The sequence below is a fragment of the Mchenga conophoros genome, linkage group LG7, assembly GCF_057382185.1.
Source record: "Mchenga conophoros isolate Kocher_MC1m ecotype Shallow Benthic linkage group LG7, M_conophoros_male_GT1.1, whole genome shotgun sequence".
NCBI lineage: Eukaryota > Metazoa > Chordata > Actinopteri > Cichliformes > Cichlidae > Mchenga > Mchenga conophoros.
The window spans coordinates 65,323,051-65,350,099 of record NC_140532.1 but is presented as its reverse complement, the minus strand read 5'-3'; the positions used below and the strand labels follow the sequence as shown (position 1 = coordinate 65,350,099).

At 41.3% G+C, this 27,049-nt stretch overlaps 3 protein-coding genes across 9 annotated transcripts in view; all 3 read right to left on the bottom strand.

The window, feature by feature from the left end:
• Positions 1–1,271: 1,271 nt before the first annotated feature.
• Positions 1,272–11,385, bottom strand: LOC146571576 (mitochondrial inner membrane m-AAA protease component AFG3L1-like). Its single transcript, XM_085280824.1, has 16 exons — positions 11,117–11,385; positions 9,531–9,615; positions 8,818–8,897; positions 8,401–8,550; positions 6,814–6,885; positions 5,978–6,102; positions 5,557–5,824; positions 4,635–4,772; positions 4,391–4,544; positions 4,199–4,306; positions 3,746–3,871; positions 3,523–3,633; positions 3,279–3,394; positions 2,955–3,155; positions 2,661–2,855; positions 1,272–2,496 (listed from the first exon to the last, which is right to left on the bottom strand). Exons 1-16 carry the CDS (start codon positions 11,246–11,248, stop codon positions 2,269–2,271), a joined length of 2,289 nt encoding a protein of 762 aa, XP_085136950.1. The 5' UTR covers positions 11,249–11,385; the 3' UTR covers positions 1,272–2,268.
• A 174-nt stretch (positions 11,386–11,559) lies between these two features.
• On the bottom strand, positions 11,560–18,312 carry LOC146571575 (5-hydroxyisourate hydrolase-like). Of its 6 annotated transcripts, none has more exons than XM_085280822.1 (4): positions 18,182–18,312; positions 14,620–14,750; positions 14,261–14,396; positions 11,560–13,794 (listed from the first exon to the last, which is right to left on the bottom strand). In XM_085280822.1, exons 2-4 carry the CDS (start codon positions 14,745–14,747, stop codon positions 13,705–13,707), a joined length of 354 nt encoding a protein of 117 aa, XP_085136948.1. In that variant the 5' UTR covers positions 14,748–14,750; positions 18,182–18,312; the 3' UTR covers positions 11,560–13,704. The 6 variants fall into 6 exon arrangements, with proteins under 6 accessions (XP_085136948.1, XP_085136947.1, XP_085136949.1 ...); XM_085280821.1 differs by having other exon boundaries at positions 14,620–14,753; positions 18,182–18,311; XM_085280823.1 differs by lacking the exon at positions 18,182–18,312 and adding an exon at positions 18,037–18,058.
• A 470-nt stretch (positions 18,313–18,782) lies between these two features.
• LOC146571574 (RNA-binding protein Raly-like) overlaps positions 18,783–27,049 on the bottom strand; it is a 79,702-nt gene continuing 71,435 nt past the window's right edge. The window contains exons 6-8 of one of the 2 annotated variants that reach the window (XM_085280815.1): positions 25,833–25,984; positions 23,590–23,635; positions 18,783–21,697 (exon numbers count right to left, since the gene is read on the bottom strand). In XM_085280815.1, coding sequence (XP_085136941.1) covers positions 23,603–23,635; positions 25,833–25,984 — 185 coding nt within the window. In that variant the 3' untranslated portion in view covers positions 18,783–21,697; positions 23,590–23,602. The remainder of the gene's footprint in view (positions 21,698–23,589; positions 23,636–25,832; positions 25,985–27,049) is intronic. The other variant, XM_085280816.1, reaches the window with a different exon arrangement.

Below are 27,049 nucleotides of genomic sequence, written 5' to 3'. Positions count from 1 at the left end.
AATGCAGACCTTATTTTCTTACAGAGCTCATGGGCTCTTACCTCTGCACCGCTGATCAGCTGCTATGTGAAGCAGGTGTAAATGCACAACAGCGCTGCAAGAGATCATGTTACGCTCATGTTAGCTTCTCTTCATTGGTTCCCTGTTAAATTCTGAATTTCACATCCTTCTCCTCAAATACAAAGTCCTGACTGATCAGACTCACATCTTAAAGACCTCAGAGCGCCTCATTATCAGGACAGAGCGCGTCGCTCTCACGCTGCAGGCTTACATTACACTACACTCTTCGAGTTTTTAAAAGTAGGATGGGAGGCAGAGCCTTCAGCTGTCCCACTTTTAAGATCAGGCTCGTCTGTGACAGAGTAGTTAGGGCTGGATCAGGTGACCCTGAATCATCCCTTAGCTACGCACCTCCACTGGCTCCCAGTGAAAGCCCGTATGTCCTATAAAATCCTCCTCACATGCCAATCCCTTCGTGCTCTTGCTCCCCAGGACTCATCAGACATTCTTCTCCCCACGCTGGACTCTACCTTCCTCAGTACAAATGCTCACTCTCCATCAAGCACTCCAGACAGCGGTCCTTTGGGAGCAGGGCTTTCACTCTGAAACATGCGCCCCTCTGAGATCTGTGATCCTCCATCTCAAAAAGCAGCTGAAATGTCACATGCTCACTGAAGCCTTTTTTCTGTGTCTAAAGAAACCTCGGGTACTTTGAAGGGTGCTCTATAAATCCAAGTTATGATTCTTGTTACTACTCTACAACATTATTATTGGTTATTATTGCAATAGGCTCAGTAGTTCTTATCTACTCCCCATGTGTTTATATATAAGGCTGCCTTTCCGTATGCCCGACACCAGCGGGTTCTTCCTCGCTGGAGCTGTACGAGTTCCCCCTCTAACATTGTAGGGGCTCCATCTTCCAATATAAAGCTTATTAATAACCTGAAAATCCATCTTAAAAATGAAAAATCAGTTTACACAAATCAGGACATGAAGTATCTATCTCCTGTGCTGGGAGACTTCCAGGAGGCGCTCGTCTCATTTGGATGCTAACAGGCTTCAACGTATTCGTTAGCGAGATAAGCTTAATTAGTTTCAGTCCCTTCAGGGATGCTGCCGATGAAAATTTAAAACATAAAATAAGACGAGCCTTTAACTCTGAGGGGAACGGCTCGCGTTGGGGCTGAAATGCGACGCCTGCAGCCATCACTGACGGTCTGTGTTTCAGTATTTTAGGGGGATTTTTACTTTAAATCAGCATAACTTACACGAAATGTTCCATTTTTTATTTTCTGTTAACATCACACAAAAATCAATATGATCAAAACGTTTGTACAAAAAGAAATCCGAAGTGACGGATGCTGCTGAGGTGTTTCGGTCCGACGACTCTTCGTGTCAGTATGAAGAGTAACTGCTGTCCACAAAAGAAAAGTTTAAAAACGATCCAGTGTTTTTAGTCTGGACACAGAAAATAATCCTCATTATCAGCAAGGCATCGGTCAGGAAGGGGTCTCCCCTTTAGAAGAATAAATAAAGGAAGAGTCAGTCTGTATGCACTGTTTAAATGCGCATCGTGTACATTCTAGACTCCTGTTTGAGTCTTAAAGGCATTCTGGAGCAAATTCCTGCCCAGATGTTGGAAAGAAGGAACCTCTGGACAAATTCTACAAGCAGAGGCTGACCAGAGACTGGTGGATCTGAGGAGGAGGTATCTGAGGTGCTCCCAACATTGCCCGTTTGCCCACTTCCTTACTTTATTTTAGCATCTAATTAAAATCAAATCCGCGTGGACGTGATGCCAGAGCAGAATATCAATACAGTTATATATTAAAATACAATTTTTAACAAGTAGTAGGAAATTATAACCACCAACCTTCATTTTTCTTCATATTAGTTATACAGGTCACCAACTATTTACATTTTAAAGACAGAGCACTAACGAGCAGTGCAGCTGTCTCAGATTGTGCGGTATGGATCCTCTGCAGGACGGACAAGTAAAGTTAAAGTTGACTGAATAAAAAGCACAATTTTATTGAAATCTGTGAAATGACCTGGTGAAATCTTGTATTTTTATGTTTAAGTTCATGAACATGTTAATTTCACCTTATCTTAAACGTGTTAAACTAGAGAAAGTTTCTTGAAGGTAGAACAAATCGGGGTGAATGGCCACGTGCTCCTCCTAAACCCAGTACCTCCCCCAGACCTCCCAGACTCTGTCAGACCTTTTTTTTATTTTGCAGCTGGTACGTGTTGGGTGTTTTTTGGACTCTAGATGGCCTGCCGTTTGTCCTGAGTTGAATTTTTGTCTTCCGCCTCCCCTCCTCTCTCCTGGTTCCAGTCTCGGAGGCCCTGCGGCAGGCTCGTGTCCTCCTCGAAGCTCCCGGTCCCCTCCACAAACTCCTCATACGTTGACTTCTCCTCAAACGGCCGAGGGCCCAGCAGCTCCAGCATGTCAGCCTTGTTCAACACCTCCCTTTCTAGCAGGCGCTTCCCCACCTGAGGATCACAGCAGAGGTGGAGCTTAACTGGTTTGTTTCAGACAGAGGATGAACTGAAGCCCCACATCTGGGCTTCAGTTCATCCTTACTTGAACTATGAATCATGGAAAGAATACTCTGCGTTTATCTGAGGTTGTGTTTTTGCGTATTAGACAGTCTCACCAGCTCCACCAGGTCCTTCTTGTCCTGGATGAGCTGCAGGGTGCGCTCGTACGCTCGATTTATCAGCTCTCTGACCTCCTCGTCAATGATCTCTGCTGTCGCCTCACTGTACGGCTTCTCCATGACTACCTCGCCCTGTCGGGGGAGGTCAAACGACACCTGTCCCACCTTCTCGCTCATCCCAAACTGCACCACCTGCAAATCAGGGTGCAGAGTGATGCGTTACGGCACAAACAGCACTCTTCTGCTGGTGGGAATCAAACAGGGAGTGTGTTTTTAGTCACATGTGCGTACCTGAGCGTAGGCAGACTGCGTGACCTTCTTCAGGTCGTCCTGAGCTCCGGTGGTGATCCGTCCGAAGAAAACCTGCTCAGCCACACGCCCTCCCAGCATCATGCACATCCTGTCGAACAGCTGCTCTTTGGTGTACAGGTACTGTTCCCTAGGCAGGTACTGAGCGTAACCCAGACCCTTCCCCCGCGGGATGATCGACACCTGGATACAAACCATGTGTGGTTAACCCACAGCTTCCATCTACACCTGTAACTGGTGGAGATTTACAGAGCAGCTGGAGTCATAACAGAAACGACACAGCCCAAGCACGCACAGAGCTCCTACCTTGAGCAGAGGGTCAGCGTGCTGCAGGAACCACCCGACGATGGCGTGACCGGCCTCGTGATAGGCGACGGTCTTCTTTTCTGTGGGCTGCAGGACTTGAGTCTTCTTCTCCAGACCTGAAAGCAAACAACCCGGGAGTCAGACTGTAAGGACGTCAGATACAAACTGTCCCGTTTACCACACAAAGACCATTACAAGAAACAACCGTACACAGCCGTCACGTACTAGGTGATGTCACACTCACCTCCAATGACCCGGTCGATGGCTTGTTCAAAGTGTTTGCTGTTGACGGATGGGTTCAGGTGTCTGGCTGCGATCAGAGCTGCTTCGTTGCAGACACTAGCGATGTCAGCTCCTGATTCATTCAAACGGGAAAAAACAGTCATCAAATATAATGATTCAAAATAAAAGAACATTTTTGCGATAGTGCCGTTACATTGTTGTTATTCGCTCCAACTGTTACAAACCAGTGAATCCCGGTGTGGAAGCTGCCATCTTCCTTGAAAGACCGTCTTTGTCCAGATTGGGATCCAGTTTGATTGGTCGCAGGTGGACTTTAAAGATGGACGCCCTGCCTTTGATGTCCGGCGGACCTGACAGAAGACAGGAGAGAATTCTTCCTCTGCATTCCAACTAAAACTTATTCTGCGGAGCTTCAACATGAGCATGATTTTACAGGGCACCGCATGCGTCCTCCAGCAGGCTGATCACATTGGAAAACCCAGATATCCCTCGTAGGTACATTTCGCTGCCATGTTTACACTTAATCAGGTTTCTAAATGGCATGTTCGGAGAATGCCAAGAGCAAATCAACACCTCACACCAACTGGCAGCACTGTGGTTAGTGGGAGAATGATTTGGGCACTTTCCAATACTTTAAGATGTGGAGACTGCAGTAAGGCAGTAAAGACTCTGCTTACCTATGTAGATCTGTCTGTCGAAGCGTCCTGGCCTCAGCAGAGCAGGATCCAGGATGTCCGGTCTGTTAGTTCCAGCCAGGACCACCACATTCGTGGCGGTGTTAAAACCTGTAGAAAAAGATGAAGACACTTAAATCTAATGGGGGGCTGGGGGGGATAGTATGTTCCACTTCAAAAATGCAGCTTGCCTACCATCCATCTCCACCAGCAGCTGGTTCAGGGTGTTCTCCTGCTCACTCTGACCCCCAAAGTTCCCCCCTCCTCTCTTCCTCCCCACTGCGTCGATCTCATCAATGAAGAGGATGCAGGGGGCATTCTTCCTCGCCATGGCAAACATGTCCCTCACCTTCATGAGGAGAGAGAACAGTCAAACATTCAGTGTCTGAACAGAGTCATCTCAGATGCTCCAGGATCTGCTCCGGGTTCATTCACTTACTCGGGCCGGACCGACGCCCACAAACATCTCGAGGAACTCGGAGCCGTTGACGGTGATGAAGGGGACGTTGGCCTCTCCAGCTGTAGCTTTGGCCAGCAGAGTCTTTCCCGTACCAGGAGGTCCGGACAGCACGGCTCCCTGAGATAAAAACGGCATCAGTTAAGAGTGATTGAGAGAAGTTCACATCCAAGACAAACTGCCCCTCAAAAAAACGGCACTAATTTATAAATGCCTCGTCTTTAGCCTGTATCTTTACGAATAATGACTGATTTCATTTCAGGTTTCGTTTTTGGATTTTTCTTTTCGGATCCTACAACAGGATTAAAACTGTTAAGAGTCCAGAATTTCCAACACACAGCAGGGAAAACAGCTCAGTGTTTTTACACTAATAATGTGCTCAAATAAAAGTACTTTATCTTCAGAATGGAACAAAACTCTGAAAAATGGACTACAGTAAAAGCTTTATTAATAAAATGTGCAGCAGGGACTCATCAATGTGAAATAAACTCTTCATAAGCATTTCTACACATATCTGAGCAAAGCAATGCAGACAAACAAGATTGTAAGCAAAGTCATAAATAAAACAGATGATCAAATGCAGTCAAAGTTATTGGTATCGCAGAAACTAGGGGTGGGAGATCTATTGAATACACTTGATGTATCGAGAGGTTAAAACGACTTTATTGTAACCATCAAATAAAGGCTGCCATGGAAATATTAAGTTGTCTAGACCTAATTCATGCATGTTTATATACTACCAGATATAAACAAGGAAAATATGGCGATAGTGGGAGTTTCACAGGGAGGATGTCAAACAAAATATTTTCCAAAACATGCTGTAAATCTCGTGATGCAAAAGGCAGCAGTACCACAAAAATTCCACCAGATGAAAAGTCCGTGTCTGCAAAGCTCGGATTTTTACCTTGGGGATCTTAGCTCCGAGGTCCTGGTACTGCTGCGGGTTCTTCAGGAAGTTCACAAACTCCATTATCTCCAGCTTGGCCTCCTCACAACCAGCCACATCCTTGAACTTCACTTCGATGTTGTCCTTCATCATCTTGGCTGTTGACTCGCTCATGCTAAATGGATTCCTACCACCTCCAGCGCCTCCTCCCATTGGTCCCCGCCGCAGCGTGAAGAGCAGGAAGCCAATCAGCAGCACGGTCGGGATCATGCTCAACAGGAAAGAGCTGAAGGAAGAAAAAGCAGCATTAGGAAAGCTACTTTTTCACAAATGTTATTATAGAAACTGAGGTTGTTAGGCCCTTTTTAATAAAGATTTTACCCCTGATTAAAGTCTCTGGCTGACATAATACATGCTGCGTTTGTGTGTCCAAACCCACCCATCACTCTCAGAGCTGTAGACGACAGCAGGTCGGTGCGTTGACTCCATTCCGAGTTCCAGAACTGCCGTCTCGAGGTTTCTCTCAAATGTGTCGACGCTGCCGATGTTGAACCAGACGTAACTCTGAGGGACAAAAAACATCATGCATCATTCAACTAGAGAAAGGTAGCCTGAACTGTGCGACTTACTTGTTCCTAGGCCATTTGGGTTTTTAATCTATGCAAAATAAAAATAGTCTTTGTGCAACTTTGACATTTTTAATGAGTTAAAAACCTCAGGGAATGTCTGACAGAGTAATTAATACTGACTTGTACTGTATGTAGCAGCACCTCACTGTGACACTTTTTATACATCTGAAGATTCCACTTTAAGCCCAAATCATCAGCCTTTCCACTGTGCTGTCAGTTAGTATGAGGCTTTTGTGCGAATATGCTCTGTTCAGTTTTCTCCAAATGTGCCAAACATCTCCACTTTGGTCTACACTGGACGGTCGGATGATGGGGCGAATTTGATGGTTGTTTTCACATGACTACTAGTGGTCAATGGTTACTCTGGTTACATTTGTTTTACTTTTTAAACTTCACTAGCTGCCCAAACTCTTTCAGGCTTTCTCTAAACGTACATAACACCCAGATTGTGCCTTTAAAAAAAAAATCCTTAAACAAGAAACTTTTAGTTTTTTTAATGTAAACATGTAAAGAAATTTAACTGAATTTGGCTAATTAAACAAATTAACTGACCACAAGCAATACTTTGAAGAGCCACTAGGGGTTGTGACAGCTGGATAAAAATCTATTTCAAAATCAGTTTGAGCATTGGTTTGCTTTGCCTTACCGCATCAGTGTCGGCGCCCGGCACCAGAATGACTCTGACGTACTGCTTGTTGACGACCTCCAGTCGATCCACCTGGAAAGAGCATGAAACTGTTAACCTGCAGAAACATCAGTACAGGGCTCCAGAGTGCGACCAATTTGGTCACAAATGTGACCACATTTTTCAATGGTGTGACTAAAAAAAAGAAAAAGAAAAAAAAATTAAAAAAAAAAAAATCCTAGGTCGCACTGGTGCAACCAAAAAAAGAACTCAGTGTGGTCAACAACAGACACACATTATGCCCATATCGTGGTCTAAACCAATCAGAGATAGTCAGGGGCGGGACCTGTCTGATTGGCCATGGTCCAGATATTACTGTGGTCCTTCGTGTGTACGTTTGAAAGTACAGGCAGATGGAGGGAGGTGAGTAGCTTGAATAAAGCGATATCGATTCATTAAATCCTGAATCGACTTTTAAATATAAATGTATTTTGCCAGAAACTCAGGTTAAAGCTCACAAAAGTATTTCAACAACTACCAAACAGTAAATGAAAGCAGGTAACAGATTCCACACAAAGACGTAAACACAGCAGACCCGACGCATCAGAATCAGCTTTCTTTTTCTCGGCTTTCTCACCCGACGGCACGTAGACGGACATGCCGTCGTGGCTGAAAGCCGACAGCTCACTGATTCTGATGCGTCGGGTCCGCGCTTTGTGTTTACGTCTTCTTTGCGCTCGATTCTGAGCTGCAGGTTTTGTCTCTCTCCAACCAAAATTCACTGAACCAGCAGCAAAAGAAGATCAAAACTACACTTCACATTTGATAAATGTCATCATTAATTCACTCTTACTTTGCTGTTTTGCTCCCACCACGATAAAGAGAAGGAAAAAAAACAAAAAAACAACACAATTCATGCACACTTATTACCCACCAGTCTACCGTTGTTTACAGCGCTGTCGGCCGCAGTCTTTTTTGCTTTTTTTTTACTCAAATGACCTCGGACAAAAAAGCCTAATTTCTGCTGTTCAACACTAAAATTATGCAAAAATTGCAGAATATTTTTAAGGTCATCTGCTATAAAAAGCCAGGCCAGGAAAATCTCCTTGTTTTTCTGTGTTTTATTCTCAGTTACTTTGTCACAAAGGCATCTGCTGTGATGCTTACACCCCCAAGTCTCACAACTGTCAGTACTGATAAATGATCAGAATTATAATATTTCTGATATTAAGCCACCTTTTCATTTCATCACACAGACAGAGGATTGGAGGCAATGTTTGAGTTTGAGCGCCAAGACACCTTACAAAGATGCACTCTGATAATAGGGGTTCACCAAATTCAACTTGACTCTTAACTTAAACTCTGCTTTGGATTGAACGGTCCAGTGTTTACTGAAATGTAATTACAGCATTCTGTGTGTTTTGCTATTTTTGCAATCTGTGGGCACTGTGTGAACACTTGGTTAAAGGGACGGGAGTAAAAACAGCTTCCTTCATGTTGGTGGCTGGTTAGAGCCACTCTGTGACTTTGACTGGTACCATGTCATCTGTCAGCAACCACTACAATCAGGACTAAATATCCCTGCAGTCTGGGAGCAAACATCCTCACCTTGCCTCTGCCCAGGTAGCGGTGGACAAAGTCCTTCCAGCTGATCTCTCTGCCGGTGTCTCTGAAGTAGAAATACAGCAGAGCCGAGCTCAGTCCGGCCACCGTGATCGCCACGTAACGGAAATCCTTCTCATCCCAGGGGAAGTCGCCCTGCAGACCAACACAGGCACAGGAGGAAAGTTACCTGCAGGTTATTATTTGTTAATGCGATGACACGCTAATGAAAGAGGAAAGGATGACGCTGATTTGAGGAAAAATTGGTCAGCTGCAAGAAATAAGAGATGAGTAAGAACAGCGTTGGGCTGCTCGCCCGTTACGTAAAATAAATATATTGAAAACTGAGGCTGTATTCATAATTCTGTTACACTTATTTTGTAAAATAAAAACTGAATGGTTCTTTCAATGTTTACCACATACCTTCTGCATTCGCCTCCACCAGTCCTTTCCTCCTCCTCCTCTCTTCCCTCCTCCTCCTCCGGTTGGTCCTTTTTTTCCATCTGAAATTCAGAAATGTCATTTTAGCTACAGTTCCTTTTCTAGTTTCTCAGTTTTTATCCATGAAATATCAGGATATTCTTTTGTAAACTGGATTACTTATTTCAGTTTGACATGCATTTGATCTGAAGTTACAGCCCCATCCCGGATCCTGCTCACTGGCTCAAGTTGAGGAAGCTACTCGGGTAAATTTTTAGGGTTTTTTCATAATAAAAAAAAAAAAAAAAAAAAAAAAAAAAAATATTCTGATGGCCACCAAACACATTTTGGCCTTGCAAAGGAAAATGACCAGCAGGGGGTGCTGGAGTTGATTCCAGCTGTCATAAGGCAAGAGGCAGGGTACACCTGTACAGGTCATCAACCTGTCACAGGGCTGACACAGGTTTGCGTGAGTCTCGAGAAGCTGATTCCTCATATTGAACATCAGCATTTGAAATGTCTAATTTAAAATGCGTTATACCACAGGTGTATTTAGCCATTTAGTTTTGTTTTTCACATTCTTGGTAATAAAAAAAAAAAAAAAAAAAAAAAAAAAATGTGAATAACTATTCACAATAATATCAAATGAAACAAACTTTGTGAGTTTTTTTTAAATAGTTATTGATGTTTGAGAAAAACAGAAAAGCAGATCCCACCTTTGGGCTCTGTGGCGTAGAGTCGTCGCTGAGCTAACTGGAATCTGCGACAGGACAGGAAGTTAGCTGGAGTCAGAGTTATGTTCTGAAAAAGACCACACAGTCACCGCTGGTACACTGGACACCATCTACAAGCAACAACCTGCTGAAGAATGGCTTTTAGCAACTATAAACCTCTAATCAGTGGAGGTCACATTCATTCAGTGGGTCCATCCTTGACTCATTAGGGAATGAGTCAAGGACATATACTATATATTTGTATTATATATATTATAGCTAACTAATACATTCCTGGTTCTTGGGGAGAAAATGTAACAGTAACTCAAATAACCACTTTTTACAACCAACATTCAGTATGCAGAAGGGCATCTCTGAACGCACAACATGTTGAAGCGGCAGCAACAGAAGACCACCAGGTGCCACTCCTGTCGTCTAACAATAGGGCTGTAATTCGGGATTTACGGGGTGGCTTAAGTGGTAGAGCAGATCATCTTCTGATTGGAAGGTTGGTGGTTCGATCCTTGGCTTCAGTCTGCTTGCCAAATACCCTTGGGAAAGATACTAACTCCAAGTTGCCCTCAGATTCGTTCATCAGAGTGTGAATGTGTGTGAATGTTTATTAGTTTGCACTTGAGTTTAGAAGTGCTTGTGTGAATGAGACATGTTGTATATATAGTTGCTTTGAGTACTCCAGGAGAAATAAGTATATAAGAATCAGACCATTTAATTCACACAGGCTCACCAAAACTGGATAACAGAAGACTACAAAAATGTTGGCTGGCCCGATGACCCACGGTTTCTGCTGTGACATTCAGAGTGTAGGGCCAGAATCGAATTCAAACAACATGAAAGCTTGGATCTATCCTCACTTGTATCAATGACTCAGGCTGCTGGTGGAGTAACAGAGTGGAGAATATGTTGTTGGCAGACTTTGGGTACCAACTGACTACAACTTAACAACTTTACCTGAGTATTGCTGCTGACCATATCATCGCTTTATGACCACCGTGTACTCATCTTCTCACGGCTGTTTCCAAGCAGGAAAATGCACCACGTCACGAAACTCAAACCATCTCATGCTAATTTCTTAAGCTCACCCGGGAGGTCTAACCCAGTAGCAGCAAGATGTACCGAATGAAGTGCCCGTGAGCGAATAAAATGTTAAACTCATGAGGTTTTTCTTTTCTATTCTTTACGCTCTCCTGCATAGTAAGGCAATTGAGCTGAAGTTGGCCAATTAGAAGACATTGAGCTCATATGATGTTTAGCTGCTGAAATGGATTTTCTCAGGGACTAACAAAAAAGGTACAAGTATAAAATAAATATGACTTCACGATGAAAGCTTGAACTAATTTGCTTTTAAGCAAAAAAAGAAAAAAAAAGACTTTAAACAATTGTTTCAACTAAACTTGGCAGGCAGTCGTCCTCGCTAGTAGCTACTCGCGCCTCGAGTTTATTTAGTTAATTAAATTTCTAAAACACACAGAAAGGAAACTTGCGTTGACTAAGTTTCTGGTGGATTTTTATATTTCTGTAAAAAAATGATAATTTTAAAAACTCTTTCGCAGACACCTTCCGTCACTTACCGGGCCGGTGGAGTTTCTGTATCCGGCTCTGAAGAGCTGTCCTACGGTCACAGCTGACAGCCTGGCCCGGGCTCCTCCAGCACGGCAGAAAGGCAGAGCGGCCGCCGAGAGAAGCCTCAGTAGCCGAGACATCCCCGCTGTGCCGCGTACCCAGATTTTCAGGCCACAAAACACAACTTTTTTATTTAGTTGGTCTTACTTCTGTCCCTGGGATCCTTCATGTAACGCCTGCAAGTGTTATTAAGTAACAGCGTGAGATGTCAACCGGAGGATGATGTAAAGGCCCTTGAGGCTTCCCATAAAATGCCTGTCAGAAATTGTTACTGAAGGAAATATATTTAGCAATAATGAAACAGTCATATTCCTCATTTTCAAATGTACTACAGCAATATTACTATTTTGAATTTATTCAACAAAATCACATTTATTTGTGTTAAATATAAATTTATTACAATCAGGCATCATACAGGTCCTCATAGCACAGCATGTCACTTATTGGCTTAGAGAGAAAGCCTGGCTCGAGTGCTGTTACCAAAACATGCAATGACTTCGCTTCTTTCCTCATGACATTATTTAATACAGTCCCGATCAAAGGTTTAGGACCACATGCCTTTAAAAAGCCAAAATGTGGATTCATTGTCATTTTGTGTCAGGTAGTCACACTGTCATGAGTCATGACTGATGGCAAAGGAGAAAGAAAAGTTCCCTTTTTGAATGTGGTCGGCTTGTTGAACTGCATAAGCGGGGTCTTTTGCAGCGCGCTATAGCTGCTGAGGTGGGACGCAGTAAGACAGTCATTTGCAATTTCTTAAATGATCCTGAGGGTTATGGAACAAAAAAAATCAAGTGGAAGACCCAAAATTTCACCAGCACTGAGCCGGAGGATCCAATTGGCTGTCCATGAAGACAGTGGAAGATCCTCGATCCAAATTAAGGCCGTTACTGATGCTGACTGCATCCCCATAACCACCAGACGGCATTTGAGACTGAAGGGCTTCAAAAACAAAAATGTCTTCAAAGGTGTCGTCTCCTTGAACGCCACGTTTGGTGCTCTCTTGCATGGGACACTGAAAGTTGGAAGAAAGTTTTATTCACTGATAAGAAAAAAATTTAACCTTGATGGTCCTGATGGCAGATGTTTTCTACGCGCAGCGGTGGAGGGGGCACCATAGTGGTCTGGGGTGCTTTTACTTTCAGTGGAACAATGGAGCTTCAGGAGATGCAGGGGCGTCAAACGGCCGCTGGGTATGTCCAGATGTTGCAGAGACCATCCCTCATGACTGAGGGCCCTCGTCTGTGTGGTAACAATTGAGTTTTTCAACAGGACAATGCGCCAGTACACAATGCCTGCAGAACAAGGGACACTTCCAGGAGAATAACATCACTGTTTTGGACCATCCTGCTTGTTCCCCTGATCTAAATCCAATTGAGAACCTTTGGGGAAGGAAGGCAAGGGAATTTCACAAAAATGGACAACAGTTCCAGACAGTAGATGCCCTTCGTGTGGCCGTCATCACCACTTGGAAAAATGTTCCCAATCACCTCATGGAAATGCTTGCAACAAGCATCCCGCAATGAATTATTGAAGTGATCAACAATAACAGTGGAGCTACTTATTACTGAGTTCATGTTTGGAACCCGTTTACAGGGTTTTTTTTGGTGGTGTGGTCCTAAACTCTTGATCAGCTGTAAAACAGCCTGTTTCAGTTTAAGCATTGTTTTCAATAAATTGCAGGCTCAAAAAATGTTTGGTCTCTCTCCCATTTCTTCTTATTGCATGTTGAAGCTCTACTTGGAACCTTGTTAAGAGCCAGCCATGCAAAATAAGATTTGTTTGCCATTTTTCAAGTTGTCTTAGACTTTTGATCGAGACTGTGTTACATAAAAATTCTGTTCAATTTAACATTCAGTAAATTATATATATTTTAATTTTAAATCAATCTAAATAAAATATTTGGTCACTTTAAGCAAAAAGCTGTGCTTCTGTTGATTTGAAAAAAGTGTTAAGTTTCAGGTGCAACTAACTATTAATTGATCTTGTTATTCAAAGTGTTAATAAGTTACTGTTTGGTATATTAAATATTAGAAAAAGGGACAAATATTGCTCTTTAGCCACTGATTTTAAGAAAATCAGCAAATGCAAAGAAAAAACTAAAGCCAGCAAATGTTTTGTTTGCCTTCTTTTAAAATAATTTCAAATTATTGCCTAATAGAAATGGACTTTTCACTATACTAAAGGAACACTTAAAGAATAATAATAAATAGAGCAAGTGTGTGTGTACTATTGCTTTAAACATAATTCATAGAGATATTAAAGATAAAGAAAAATTAAATTCATTCATGTCACACAATAAGAAGAAGGGACACCCGCAGAGAATCATCAGGTATTTGTACAGAGTGGCAAGTGACCTATAATGCAGACTGTAATGGAGGTTTTAATGTTGTTTTTGATTGGTGTAAATACACTCGTGAAGTGAAACTCAACAAATAACAAATGTAGCACACAATAACACCAGAGTAAAATATAAAAGAAGAGAAACCTAAGTCATGAATCTATAAAACAGCAGAAATCCATCTCTCTGCAGCTTTCAGCTTCCTCTGTAAGTGCTGTAGGAGAAGCGACTCATCAGTAGAGGGATGTGAAACCTCTGCTCCGGCTCACTGATGGTGAACACAACCTGGAAACACACAAACGCACACACAAATGATTACAGCAAGATGAAAAATGCCTTTTAATGTTTGATACAAAAGTGATTTCAACAAAAACATTGGTTGTTGTAGACCCCACTGTCTTTGATGTCACAGTGTTTATTGGACATGAAGATGTGAATAATGCTGTGACATTATTATAAACACTTTGTTGAAGTAAGTATAAGTAAGTAAGAATGTTTTTAAAATTTAAATTTTCCTGTTGCTCATTTGTTGATAATGACATTTGTGTGTTTTAGGAGATTTGGCGACCCCTTGTGGTGAACAAACTAACTGCTACCAAACTGTTTCTGTTCCCAAATAAATGTGTTGTCTTTACATCTTGTCCTACCCATGACACTTATAAGGATCTATTCACATGTGTGCGTTACTATATACCTAAATCAGACCAGTTTATTTCTTTCAGATATAGGATAGTGACACCTCATGACCCACCTCCACATAGGGGTAGAAAGAGGGCTGACCAAGGCCTTCCCAGTATGAACCCGTCTCAAAGCGGAGCTTGTACATGCCAGGAGTAAAAGTTTCTTGGTTCATGAGTCCTGGGCAGCGGCCATCTTGGTTTGTTGTCCTAAAAATTAATAATTAATAAATTATTAATTAGTTCTATGTGCAGGTTTTCGTCAGCTCACCTGGAAGAAAAGCTCTTCCCTGATTTCTTTAGTTGTCAAAAGAAATCCCCCACCCCCCCATTTCTGGCCTTTTCAGTTTCTGATTTTATCCAGCTTCAGGCTTTGAATAATAAACACGTTAAGCGGAGATTAAGCTACGTGTAAGAATGTATGAAAGCCTACCCGACACTCAGCATGGCCCAGATCATCAGCTTGGAGTCCAGTCGGTGCAGGCTGAGGGCCATCCTGGCTGCCGGGACGCCGTCGGTAGCGTTCAGCACGTGAGTGGTCAGAGGGCTGGACTCCGCCATGATCTGCTGGATGGCAGGGGACAGGTCAGATTTAAATGTGGGACCTTTAGTTACAGTAATCGACGTCATGACACCATCGTATGGAAGAATGTTCAATCTGTGAGGCCGTTCTGAAGGCAAAAGGGGATCCAAGCCAGTACCCAGTAGCAAATTGTGACCAGTGAAGATATAGAAACAATGATTTCCCTCTTAATACCAGTCTATGGTGGTCATCTGATGCTCATCTACATCTAACACCTCCATGTACAGCAATCACAGTCCTCTTGACACCAAATAGGACAGAAAAAAGAGCAATGCAACAATAACCTTAAGCTTTATTAATATGGTCAATGATATTATGTCTGCTAACTAAAAAAAGAAACTATCAGGAATCCTCCTCTGTCTAACATAACTGTTTGTGTCTTGTTTTTTTAGATTAATAAAAGTACAAGGATAAAAACCTTTTTGTCTCTTCAAAACTTCTAAAAAAATAGCCAGAGGTGCTTTCATGATCGCTGCCCACCACTTATGCAATAGTTTGCAACTGGTCACAGAGTGAAAGAGCAGGATTGTTAGCAGTGAGTCTGCACTTAGTGATCTGTCCGAGAGAGATTTCTGTTCAGAGACAGGTTGGCTCCCACCAGGCAATGCGCACAATCGGCTTGCGATCAGAAGCAGTTACCTCGGTCAGCCTCTGCGTGTGCAGTGATTACCAAAATTCTTTTTAAAAAAGAAATCAATCACCCAGCAATCCTCCCATCTTATTTTTATAGTGTGGCTGGAGCACAAAGCAGCGTTTTCTATACTGCAGCCAGACACCAAAGGGAGCTGAAGATGCTTTAGCTTCACTTTTGAGAAGCTGTGACATTCTCATCTTTATTTACAGCGATTCAGAATGAATTTACACTTCAGCTCTTCGACATCAGAGTGTTTAATGTAGCAGTCCAACGTTTGAGTGTCACACCTACACTTTCTCAATATGTCCCATTTTAGCAAATGATCATAAGGACAGATTTTGCTATAGACTCTGGTCTGACACCTGCAAATTACAGCTCCGTGCTCCAAGTTTAATAAACTACTCAGAAGACAAGGATTATGATGTCATGATATTACCTGTCAGTCATGTGACCATGTATCTCATGTTTATTTTCCTCAGCGATCACTTTAATGTAAACAAAAATGACTATGAGTTTCATGTGACACCTTCTGTGTGTTAAGACACTGAGTCCATATCAAGAGGTCTCAACACAAACAATTATTGGAAACTTTCTTGAGGAATTAAGGATAAATATGCTTCAAAATAGGAATAAAGAATATTATAAGCCTAAAGAGTTCACATATGAAGCTTACATATCATTATAAGATGACCAGAGGACACATACCACTTCTAAGTGGAGACAAGAGCAGCACATACATGCACTGGTGACACTTTAAAACACTGAAGTGCATCAGTGTGAAACAGAAACACCTCAGGCCTCATTGCTGTAGTCTATAATAGGAGAAGCCTTACCTGTGTGAGAGCTCTCCCCTCTGTTGCAACCAGTTCATTCAGTATTCCAAACTCCTCCAACCAGCTGTGGTATCACTACACACTCCTCCCTCATACACCTACCCACCATGCACTTTAAACAGACCCAGTCTCAAAGGTTGTCCTGATTCTAATAAATCATTAAAACCAGCCAAGAGAGTGCAGCTTTCCTTCAGTCAACAACACGTGATTCATTTAATCACTGGGATTGTTTTGCATGATTAGGCTCATTGTAATGTCAGACATCCCCTACTGTGCACCTCTGACTACGATTTCTTCTGATACCATTTGACTGGAAGAGACTGGAACAATCCCCACTGCCAGCTAGCATTTTAGTTCACAGGCAGAGATTAAATGCAGAAGCTTTAGTTGCTATTGTTACTGGCAGGTTAGGAATAACAGATACTGGGTGAGGCATGGGTAAATTCACAAGTTTGAATACAGTGTTTACCCACATGCAACATAAAAGATGGATGTAAAGCAGGCTTTTGCAAGTGCTGTTCAATGCTGCAGGTTTTGGTATCGATCAGATGCCAATCACATACAGGGCGATATCGATGCCGATATCAATTCTTTTAGCCTATAAAGGAAAATCATGTTAGAGGATGAAGTGTATTGTGTATTTTGTTGTACAGTTATTTTATTTTCAACTTTAATTTATATATTTATCTTTATCTTATTCTTCCCAGTTAAATTTACCCTTCATTCTAATTTGTGTTGTACAGTTATTTCATTTTTAACCTTAATTTATATTTTATTCCTTCCTAGTAAAATTTACCCTTTTTAATTTTTCATATTTATTTCCTATCTTATTCATAGCCTTTTCCTTTTTTGTTCTCTTTAGGTCACGAGCAGTTGTCCAAGCATTTCACTACATATCGTACTGTGTATGACTGTGTACGTGACAAATAAAATTTGAATTTGAAGTGCGTCATGATTTACATGTATGAAATGATGATTCATCATCAGTTTGCAAATTCTAAACACATTTTAATGATCACAAAATCACTGTGAGACTTTTACTCTCCATAATCTTAAGTTAATACAACAAATCATAGCTTTCAACTTTCTGTGTGTTTTCAAACTGTCCTCTAAGTTCAGTACGAGCTACGATCGTCCAGGATATGCTCGCTAGCTAGCAACCAGTGTTGCCAACTCCTCAGTAAGGAAAATCGCTATTGGTTGTCCTAAAAGTCGCTAGAAGTCGCTAAACGACGTCATCACCTAATTTGCATAATTGGTCATGCTAATCTAATTGTAACCTATGTTGTTGGAGAGAGAAATAACATCGTGGAAGAGACATAAAGTGAGTAAAAAACGTCCTAAATGCATTTAGAGTTTATTTAGAACTACAAATTAAATTTCTTTTAGCAATTATTGGTTTTTTTAATGTCACAATTCCAAACCTGCTCCTTTACCCGGGCTTGGACCGGTAAAAGTGACCCGAAATAGGCGCTCTGGTGGAGTTACTTTGTGTGTGTGTGTTTATAAGTAGTTTTAAAAATTGTGATCCACAAAACAGCATAAGAGTAAAAGAGTAAAAGAACTGACTGCGTTACAGCACCCGCTGCTTGTTGAGAGTAAAAGCGATACGCGCTTTCACGTCTTTTTTTAGCTAAGGGGTCTGAAAACTCGCTAAATATAGCAACAAAGTCGCTAAGTTGGCAACACTGCTAGCAACCTGTCAGACCCAGTTTCATTGATCCTTTTGCACTAGTTTCAGCCCGATACCAATACCAGCATTGGCATTAATGCTATCGACATTTGGATCAATCCGCCCACCTCTAGCTTTTGCTTCTTTTGTTTTGAAACACCAATCTGACAAGTTGCTAGCTAGCGAGCATAGCTCCTTTCACAACCACCAGTCTCCCCCTGCAGGACACGAAGAAGAATGCAGGTTTAAATTCCACTTCCATGATGGTTTTACCTTTCAGACCTGTCTTTGTGTCTAACATGGATGAAGGATTCATTTTTTAAATTGCTGCAGTGACTCGTCCAATGATATACGGTATATGGTATATCCTTTCATCCAACTCTGCCAAAGGTTTGGATTATTCCCTATGGATAAAATGTGGGAGGTGCTTACCTTTGATTTTTGTTGTTTTTATTTTAATGTGATGCAGTTCAAAATGATTGTCTTTTGTTAAGAGTTCCTGTAGGTGGCGCTTAATGTTTCTGCCTCTACTTATGCAGTTACCCTCGTTTTTCTGAAGATTTTTCATGAAGCTCATTTTTAAACTTGACCTCAAGTACTCTGGTTGTTTATTAGCAGCATCAGATTCAGAGAGCAACTGGTTTTGTCCAGCTATGTTGAACTGTTTCTGATTTTAGCTGGCTAAATGGTAATACTGATCTCTACCCAAACCTGACCACTCACCTGCTCTCTGAAGGGGAGACCTAATTTCCATACAGTAAACTTAAAAACAAAGGAGAGCATTCCAACATATCAAATGATTTGATATGTTGAATTACTACAGATAAAATTCATAAACTCATAAAAAAAGAATCACACCAGGTCCAAATGCACCTCGTTTATGAAAAATACCTTTATTACACTCACAGTTAAATAGGTTACATTCAGCACTGAACAAACACAAAAGCACTGACAGGAGAAGCTACGGCGACGTCAAATCAAGGATTTCCAAAATGAGTCTGCGTCCAAACTCACTGGATTTCTTATTAAAACATTTAGTGTCACTTTGTTTTTAAAGTCTGAAATAAGGTTTCAGTATAAAGAGCTACTACTGTACACATGAATGTGTTCAAGTGTCACCTTTTAAACTGACAAATATTTAGAGCGTATTTACACTGACGGTTGTTCCTTTTAAAAGGTTCAGCAACTGTTTGGTGTCTGTGCTTGCCATTAAACCAATAATAAACATTATTTCATAAAATGAAAGCCACAACAGAAACCAGCAACACTGTAGTGGGAACAACAGTAATGTGTTATATATTGAATATTTTATGTGTAACTGGTCTGTCTTAATTGGCAGTGGTGTATCAAATTGTAAAAACGGGCCATCAAATGTTCAGTAGCATGTCTTTTCAGTAGGGTCATCTATTTTTTTCTATTACCAGTTGAGTCTTTCAAAAATTCTTATTAGCATCAAAAGTACAGTTTCTGTAGCTGTAGGTGTGTCTGTCACTTCTTAGGTTTCATGTATCAATCTGGTCCTTATCAGGTCTTAAAATGACTTAAACACAACCTAAGATGAACACCAACATATGACATATTACACCGTGTCATTATTTACTGATAAAAATTGAAGCCAAACTGCAGAAGCAGTGTATGTACCCTACTAAGTTGCTTTTAGGACCTAATTTAGGAGCAAAATGTTGCAGCAATGGTTTTCTGGGCGACTCGTGTCTCACGTCATTGTGGAGGAACTTGTCTTTACAGCGCTGCTGTTGTTCATTCATGTTTTCAGCATTCATTCATGCACAGCTCTCTTAAACCAACCACAGCGTTTCAGTTGAGATGAGGTCTAGACTTTGGGCCACTGCAGCACCTTGATTTTTTTTTGCTTCTTCAGCCAATCTGTTGGCGATTTGCTGCTGTGTGTGGGATCATCGTCCAGTTACATGACCCAGTTTGGGCAAAGCTTTAGCTGCGGGACACACGGCCGCATGTGTGACTTTAGAGCAGTTTGGTGTACAGAGGATTTCATGGTCGACTCAGTGACTGCAAGCTTCCCAAATCATCGTCCCTCCACCACTGTGCTGACAGTTGATGTAAGGTGTTTGTGCTGATGTGCTGTGTTTGGTTTTCTCCAAATGTGCTGCTGTATATTATGAAGAAACAAAGCAAACTTAACATATGCTGCCATGTTGTTTTTAGAGGGAAGAAGTAGCCTCCTAGGAACCCTTCGTAGTCACACTCACTTGTTCAGTCTTTTTTTTTCAGTTGATCTGACTTTGGGGTAAATTTGCTGGAATATTTCCTCCTGAGAAGTCTGGCAGCTGTCTTGAATGTTTTCCACTTTCTCGCTGTGGAATGATGCTGTGCTTTCTTTTTACCAGGACTGTAAGTTAAACTTAACTTTTTCATTCAGCTAGATATCTTAGCAAACATGAACCCAACAGTTTTAGTTCACGTGAAGGATATTGTTACCCACACCTGCCAAACTAATCCATGAAATAAACTGAACTCAAACTGTTTGTCAGTTTATTTGTCAGTTAACCCAAGCTAAACTGAAACAAGCACATGAAACCAACTATCACTCATGATCATAGAAAAAGTACATTTCCCTATTCGTATCTACTACATGGAGCTAATGAGCTAATGCTCATTTCAGGAAATTGTCTGGGCCTATATATAACTTTATAAGTGATTTCCTGAGTGGACTGAACAGTGAAATTTACCCAGAAAGTCATAAAGCCGTGCTCACTGAGCCTGTACCGCAGAAGCATTATGTGGTCACACAGCTGGTTACACATAATGAAAACAGGCCTGATGAAAATAAACTGTGCGATAAGGAGCCGCCAGCTGGTCCCACACAGACTTTAATAACAGTGATGAGTCTGACATGAGAAGCAAGGTTAGGGTGATGAAACAGACTCAAACGTTAAGGAAATAATCCAACAGGCTCATGAGTCTGCTCTTGCCTGTGTAGCCCACTAATGCAGTGTTTTCTGGCGGTGCAGAGGTGTTGGCCCAGAGGCCAAAATAAAATAATCTGCTGTGAGGAGGTATTTAGCTGCAGAACCATCAGTATGTTTTATTAAACTTTTCTATGATGTTCAGATATTGTCTAATGTGTCAACATGTGAATGTGGATCACTGGAATGGAAAACATAGGTGACGGCAGTGCAACATACGGTGGCCCCGAGAGGTCAAACGGATTGCAACTTAAGAAAACAACCATCAATTAGCAAAAAACGCTGCAAAAGCACACAAGACACAACGGAAATAGGAAAAAACAGATTTCCAAAAGCACAAGGGAAGTGTTTCTGGGGAGACAATAACCCGTTGCAGGAACCAAAATATGCTAAGATTGCACTGGGAGACACTTAAAAGAAGTTGAGGATCTATCGGTTTTGTGACAAAAGAAAAGATGAGAGATAAGTGTGTTAGCCTAACTATTAGCCTAAAAATCCAGCAAAAAAAAGTTTGGGAACCACTGCGTTAGGTTATTGTCTCCCCAGAAACTTCCCTTGGCTTTTTTCCTATTTCTGTTTCCTTTTTCCTATTTATATTTTGTTTTTCCTGTTTCCGTTTTGTTTTGTTTGCTTTTGCAGCGTTTTTCTTATTGCTGGTGTTTTCTTAAGTTGCAGTTCGTTTGGCCTCTCAGGGCCACCATAGCAACATAATAAAAATGTCAAAGATATGTGAAAAAAATCAAAAATCAGGGGTGGAGGAGAGTCAGTCCAAATGCAGGTCGTGTTGCCAGCGTCGTCTTGAAGCTTCGTCCATCCCAGCTGTTACAGATCTGAGCGTCTGCTTCTGGAAGGAAGTGAACATGGACACAAAGGACACAAAGAGAGAGTAAAACATGCAAAAAAACTCATAAGTTGGCATGAAATACACTTTAAGGTCAATATCAGTGGAGCCTGATGATTTTAAAGATTTGGTTTAAACTACAATAAGGTTTATGTGTCCTTCTTATCCACCAAAATGACTAATCATGAAGTGACTTAAATCTAAATGACCAGCAGGGGGCGACTCCTCTTGCTGCAAAAATATGGCTGTTCCATAGAAGTACAAGGAAAAAGTGTGATCTGTTCCCAGGATTTGTACCTTGGTGAAACACTTTGCTGTTGAGTTTACAGTCGTAATATTTGATTTGAAGTCTTACTAAAAACAATATGATGTTAATTTTGGCCACTATTATTATTCTTGTTGCTATTTTTTGAGTGTTAACTGTCCCTCAATTTCTCAGCTCCACTCATCACCGTCTTGTTTCGAAAAATTAAGATGGTGAGAAAAGTCAGCATGAGGCTTCACAAATAAGATTTGTCAAACTGATGGGTGAGATTACCGTGTCTACAATAATCTTTTATAGTCCATTAACTATGTGCTGTAGGTATTGGGCAGTAAAGGAAAGAGAAAGCAGATCTATCTTCATTATAGGGCTGGATACTTAATGCGCAAATGTCCAACTTCCAATTACTGCTGACCACTGCCGAATGTGTTTCCATGTGTTTTACCACCAAACAGTCATTGGCTTTAGTTGGATAAACTTACAAAGACTCAGAAACACACAGGAAACAGTCCGTTTTTTGCATTCTTTGTTGCTTTAGCAAAAACAAAGAGCAAACACACGTTAACTGCAAAAATCAACTGATGTAAGAGCTAGTTGAAGTCTTCCACAGCAAAGTAAGTGCTACGTTACGGTAGAGGACAGATCTGGAAATAGTTTAAATGATTCTACAATAAAAGAATATTTAAAGTTATGTCATATCATATTATTATTACATCATACTGCTCTTCCTTCTGAGCTTCATTTTTATCCAAAACCTATTAAAGAGGACATATTCTGTTCATTTCCATCTCCATCTCATGCTATAAAGGTCGTAGTGTATTTATATTTGTACGTCCCCTATCTCCTCCTAAGCCAGTGAACAAATCTTGATAAAAACTTCTAGAAACATGGCTTAATGCACAGTGAGTGCAAACATCTGTATGTTTATATGCACATGTACACATGGCACTTATTCTTTATTGACCTAACATTAAAGTGTAGGTTTGCACATTTTTATTAATGGACTCTATTAGAGTAGCTCTGCAGGATTTTTTTTTTTTTTTTTTAACCCATCTTCCTTCAGATTGGCTGCTCCTTGGAAACAGAAGGTTTAAACTGTATGTAGGCGGGGCTTCTGTGCTCACAGCTAGAGCTGTGCGCCTGAGATGACCAATATTATGGATAACCTCTATCTTTGACATGATGCAGCTCTAAGAATAGGAACAAATGTCCAAAACTAAGTCTCATGAGGAATACTTGTACAAATGCTGGATCCTTTATTTGAAAGTTTGGCCCTGCTTAATAAAAAGACAGCTGTTACAGAACACATTACTTTTGGACTGAGTGCATTAGCATTATTGAGCCTGAAGTGGTTAACAAGCTGTATTCATAAACTGTAAGGGTGTAATCCTTCACAGTTAATATTATTTCCCAAATAATTTCAATGAAGATGCTCAAAAATGCACAGAAAGCTCAGTTATGTCTACAGCCATAAATTAAAGCACAACGCCCTCCAAACCCAAACCCAATTTTCAGTTTGTGTTTAATTTGAGCATCCAACATTAGATAGACAGACATGAAAGAAAACAAAGAAAAGCAAAGCAGGTTCATTTCAAAGGAACGTATAAGGCCAGGCAGCTTGTCACCTTCATACCTGAACTGCAGCATCACAGGTCCTCCTCCTGATCAGACTGCTTTATCTGAAAACAGAAAGAGAAAGTTACTCTTAACAGGACAGTGGGTTAATTAAAACACTGCTTTAGCCTCTATTTGCACATCGCCTCATGTTCAGTGCAGCCGGAAGTCCTTTATCCTCGCAGTCCACGTAAATGCTCATTTCCTGTTCATAATAACACATTGTGTTACACACACACACACACACACACACACACACACACAAAGAGGTAAATGGTAATTAGCCTGCTAAAACACTCTTTTATTCATGTACACTCGGCTTCTTCCTGTCAGAGGAACAATGCGACAGATTAAGGGCCGGTCTGTTCTCTGCCTCCTCTCAGATTAATGAGGCAGCTTTGCTCTGTCAGGCAGGTATAGGAAGCCTGCAGGCTAATTCTATGTCATTATGTTTCCCTGTAAAGAAACAGAAACACTGAAAGCATCGCTCCTCCCCTCGGCCGATCTGCTCCACTCCGGTGAGATCCTGAATCAAAAGACCTGCGAGGCGACTGGTAAACACATCTTCCACCAGGAATTATACAGATGGTGTCTCTGCAGTGTGGGTGAGTCACAGATTTACTGCTGGTAAGTCTATATGACTGAGAGATTTAGGAAGACAGGTGAAAGGATGGACTGGGACAGATGAACTGTTTGTTTTTTCAAACTCTAACTGGATATATGGAAATCGTGGCGGACATTATTTTTTACTTCTTACTTTCTGTTTGGCAAAAGAAATGTTTGACTGATTATTAAAATAATCTCCATAATAACTAGTGAAACACTGAAAAATAATTCTGAGAGTTTTGACAGTTTTGTTAACGCACCTGAGTCAGAGTTAGCCAATTCTCCACAAGAGGGCAGCATTGCATTAGCTGCTATTGCAGAGCTGGCCACCCCAGAGGTTGTTGAGGTTACCCTGTGGGAGGTACATCGTCTTGTTTGACTAGCTTAGTGTGTAATAGGGATACTTATGCATTCTGTGGGATAGTGATTGAGTATTAAAAGGCTTTAACTTGTTTGGGTAGTAGTAAAACATCTGTACTAGCAGTGATGGTAGCAGGCATGTAAAATTACACTATGGGTAGCTAAATTCATCCTATAAAGTAACTGAAAGGGAAAAACATACTGTGTGTTTACCCTGTGAAGGTATATTTATCCTGTGTAGTAGAATGGGTGAGTAATAGTGATACGTATTCCATGGAGGAGCCTATATATTAATTGTCAGGACCGCTATTGACAAAAGACGCTACCAGTGGCAGACATTTATAGTGGTGGTATATCTCTGAGGGGAGCAGCAAGACCTCAGCACAGAATAGAGAGGGCAGCCATAACAACAGCTCCATAAATGATTAAGTTAGGAAGTGCATGAATGGAGTATCTGGAGGTCGGTTGCAAAGAGGCTTGCTGATTGGATTGAGACTTTCTAAACAAGTCACTATAAATCAATGAATGTCAACAGGTCTGTAGGAGATTGTTCCATCTGCCAGGATTATGGCTGAGCTTTATTTTGTGAACTGTCTGTACTGAAACTATGCTCCATATACTCCATATTTGCTCTGCAGTAGTGGCAACAGTAGGAGTGGTGGTATATAGAGTGAGTAATATATGTTTATCCAGTACTGTTGTGCCATGGGAAAGGGTTTAATTTGGAATTTGTGACAAGGGAACATTCCCCAGAAGACTACAGGCAGAAGAAAAAGGAATAAAAAAATAAATAAAAAAGTTGGAGAACCACTGAGCAAATGTATTACTGTAATTACTTTTTATTAGGCTTACCATCTGCTGTCTTATTTTCATTTACTTAGGCAATTAGATGAGTTCAGTGAATGCAATGTCACACCATTACTGCAAATATTAGCGCACTGAAGAATAATCGCTGTGTGTAAGCACAGCACATCAGCTGTTGTACTGAAACCCGTTCAAGCTGGTTTTGTGAGACCACAGTGAAACGTCAGGAAAGTAACTGATGGAGTCCCTGCTGCCGTAACACCTGCGTTAACTGCTTCCTGCTGCTGTGTGATGCCACAGCTGTTTAATATCATTAAAAGAAGAAAACAAACTCCTATTTATTCAGCATGAGACTGTGTCTGAAAGCTGGGAGCTATTTGAAGATCGGGAGGCAAAGCTAAAATTTGGCTGTATGTGAAATTGATTGATATTGATTCTGTAAGTCAATGGTAGCATGGGTGTAGCTGTGGGGAAGCAGGGGCGTATATTTACCCTGTGGGTGTAGCTGTAGGGGTAGTAGTGCTGGTAGTGCAGCGGCTCGTCCTCACTGGCCTCCCCTGGCTCCGGACTCTCTCGCTCCAGACTGCTGACTGAACCTCGGCGAGAGGAATCCGACACACTGGGCTCCCTGCTCTCAGGACACTCTTACACACACACACACACACACACAATATCATGCCACCTAAATGCTACATCTATTCTTGGGTATTAATATGGAGTTGGTTCCCCTTTGCAGCTACAACACTCCTTTGAGAAGACTTTGAAGTGCGTGTGGGGACTTCTGCCCATTTAGAAGAACATTTGAAAAGACAAACACTGATTTTCGAGTTGATCCTATAGGTGTGTCTTTATGAGCCTCTGTTTTGCACTGGGGCAGAGTCAAAGGTGGTCCATCCCCAAATTGTTCACACACAGAAGCACAGAATTGTCCAAAAAGTTTCGGTAAGTGGAGGCATTACGTTTTCCTTTCACTGAAACTAAGAGACCCAGGTCAACTCCAGAAGAACACCCCGCAGCGTTATCTCTCCTCCACCAAACGTTATAGTTGGCACAGTCTTTCAGGTAATGTTCTCCATTCACCTAACCCAGATTCGTCCATCAGATTTGTCACATCACAGAACACGTTTCAATAGCATCCCTGATTTCATACGATCGCTTTTGGTGGAGGATGTCAAAATGCTAACACTGATACTTCAAAGTCCAGAAACCAAATGGGGTGTTGCCGTGGCTACATCCATCTTTTAAATACAGTCCTTTTCTAACAATTTTTTTCTTTAAGCCTTTAATTTCTCCTCATTATACAGAGAGTAGTCACTGTGACAGTTCTCTGTCGATAAATAAGTGGACGTCCAACAGTGTCGAGACGTGGTTATGGATGATTTTAGGTCTCATTAAAGCAAAATCACAAGTCATGTCACAACAAAATATTGTAATTTAAATTTTTATTTGAAACATTTTCAGATCTAATGCAAACCTCTAAAAATGTCAGTTTTGTAGTGAATTTGAACCCTCATAACTCGAATACCCGCAGTATTACCTCCCTCTTCGACGACTCACTGCACGTGTGCGAGAGAAGTTCTCATTTGAGTGTTGGAACACATTTCTAGGAAATAATCGCAAAAAACTGAAGACCGTCAACGTGTCACATCGGATAATTTCCTCATCTATTTATCAACCCGAGGAGATAAAACCCAAACACACACACATGC

What these genes read in the sequence shown, in the direction of transcription:
- LOC146571576 (XM_085280824.1), bottom strand. Translation starts at nt 11,248, where the DNA reads ATGTCTCGGCTACTGAGGCTTCTCTCGGCGGCCGCTCTGCCTTTCTGC. An exon ending in ACAGAAACTCCACCGGCCCG is followed by an intron (nt 9,616 to 11,116) that starts GTAAGTGACGGA and finishes GGTCTTTTTCAG; the next exon opens with AACATAACTCTGACTCCAGC. An exon ending in TACAGCTCTGAGAGTGATGG is followed by an intron (nt 5,825 to 5,977) that starts GTGGGTTTGGAC and finishes TTCTTCCTTCAG; the next exon opens with CTCTTTCCTGTTGAGCATGA.
- LOC146571575 (XM_085280817.1), bottom strand. An exon ending in TGGGCCATGCTGAGTGTCGG is followed by an intron (nt 14,397 to 14,619) that starts GTAGGCTTTCAT and finishes ATTAATTTTTAG; the next exon opens with GACAACAAACCAAGATGGCC. An exon ending in CTTTCTACCCCTATGTGGAG is followed by an intron (nt 13,795 to 14,260) that starts GTGGGTCATGAG and finishes GTGTGTTTCCAG; the next exon opens with GTTGTGTTCACCATCAGTGA.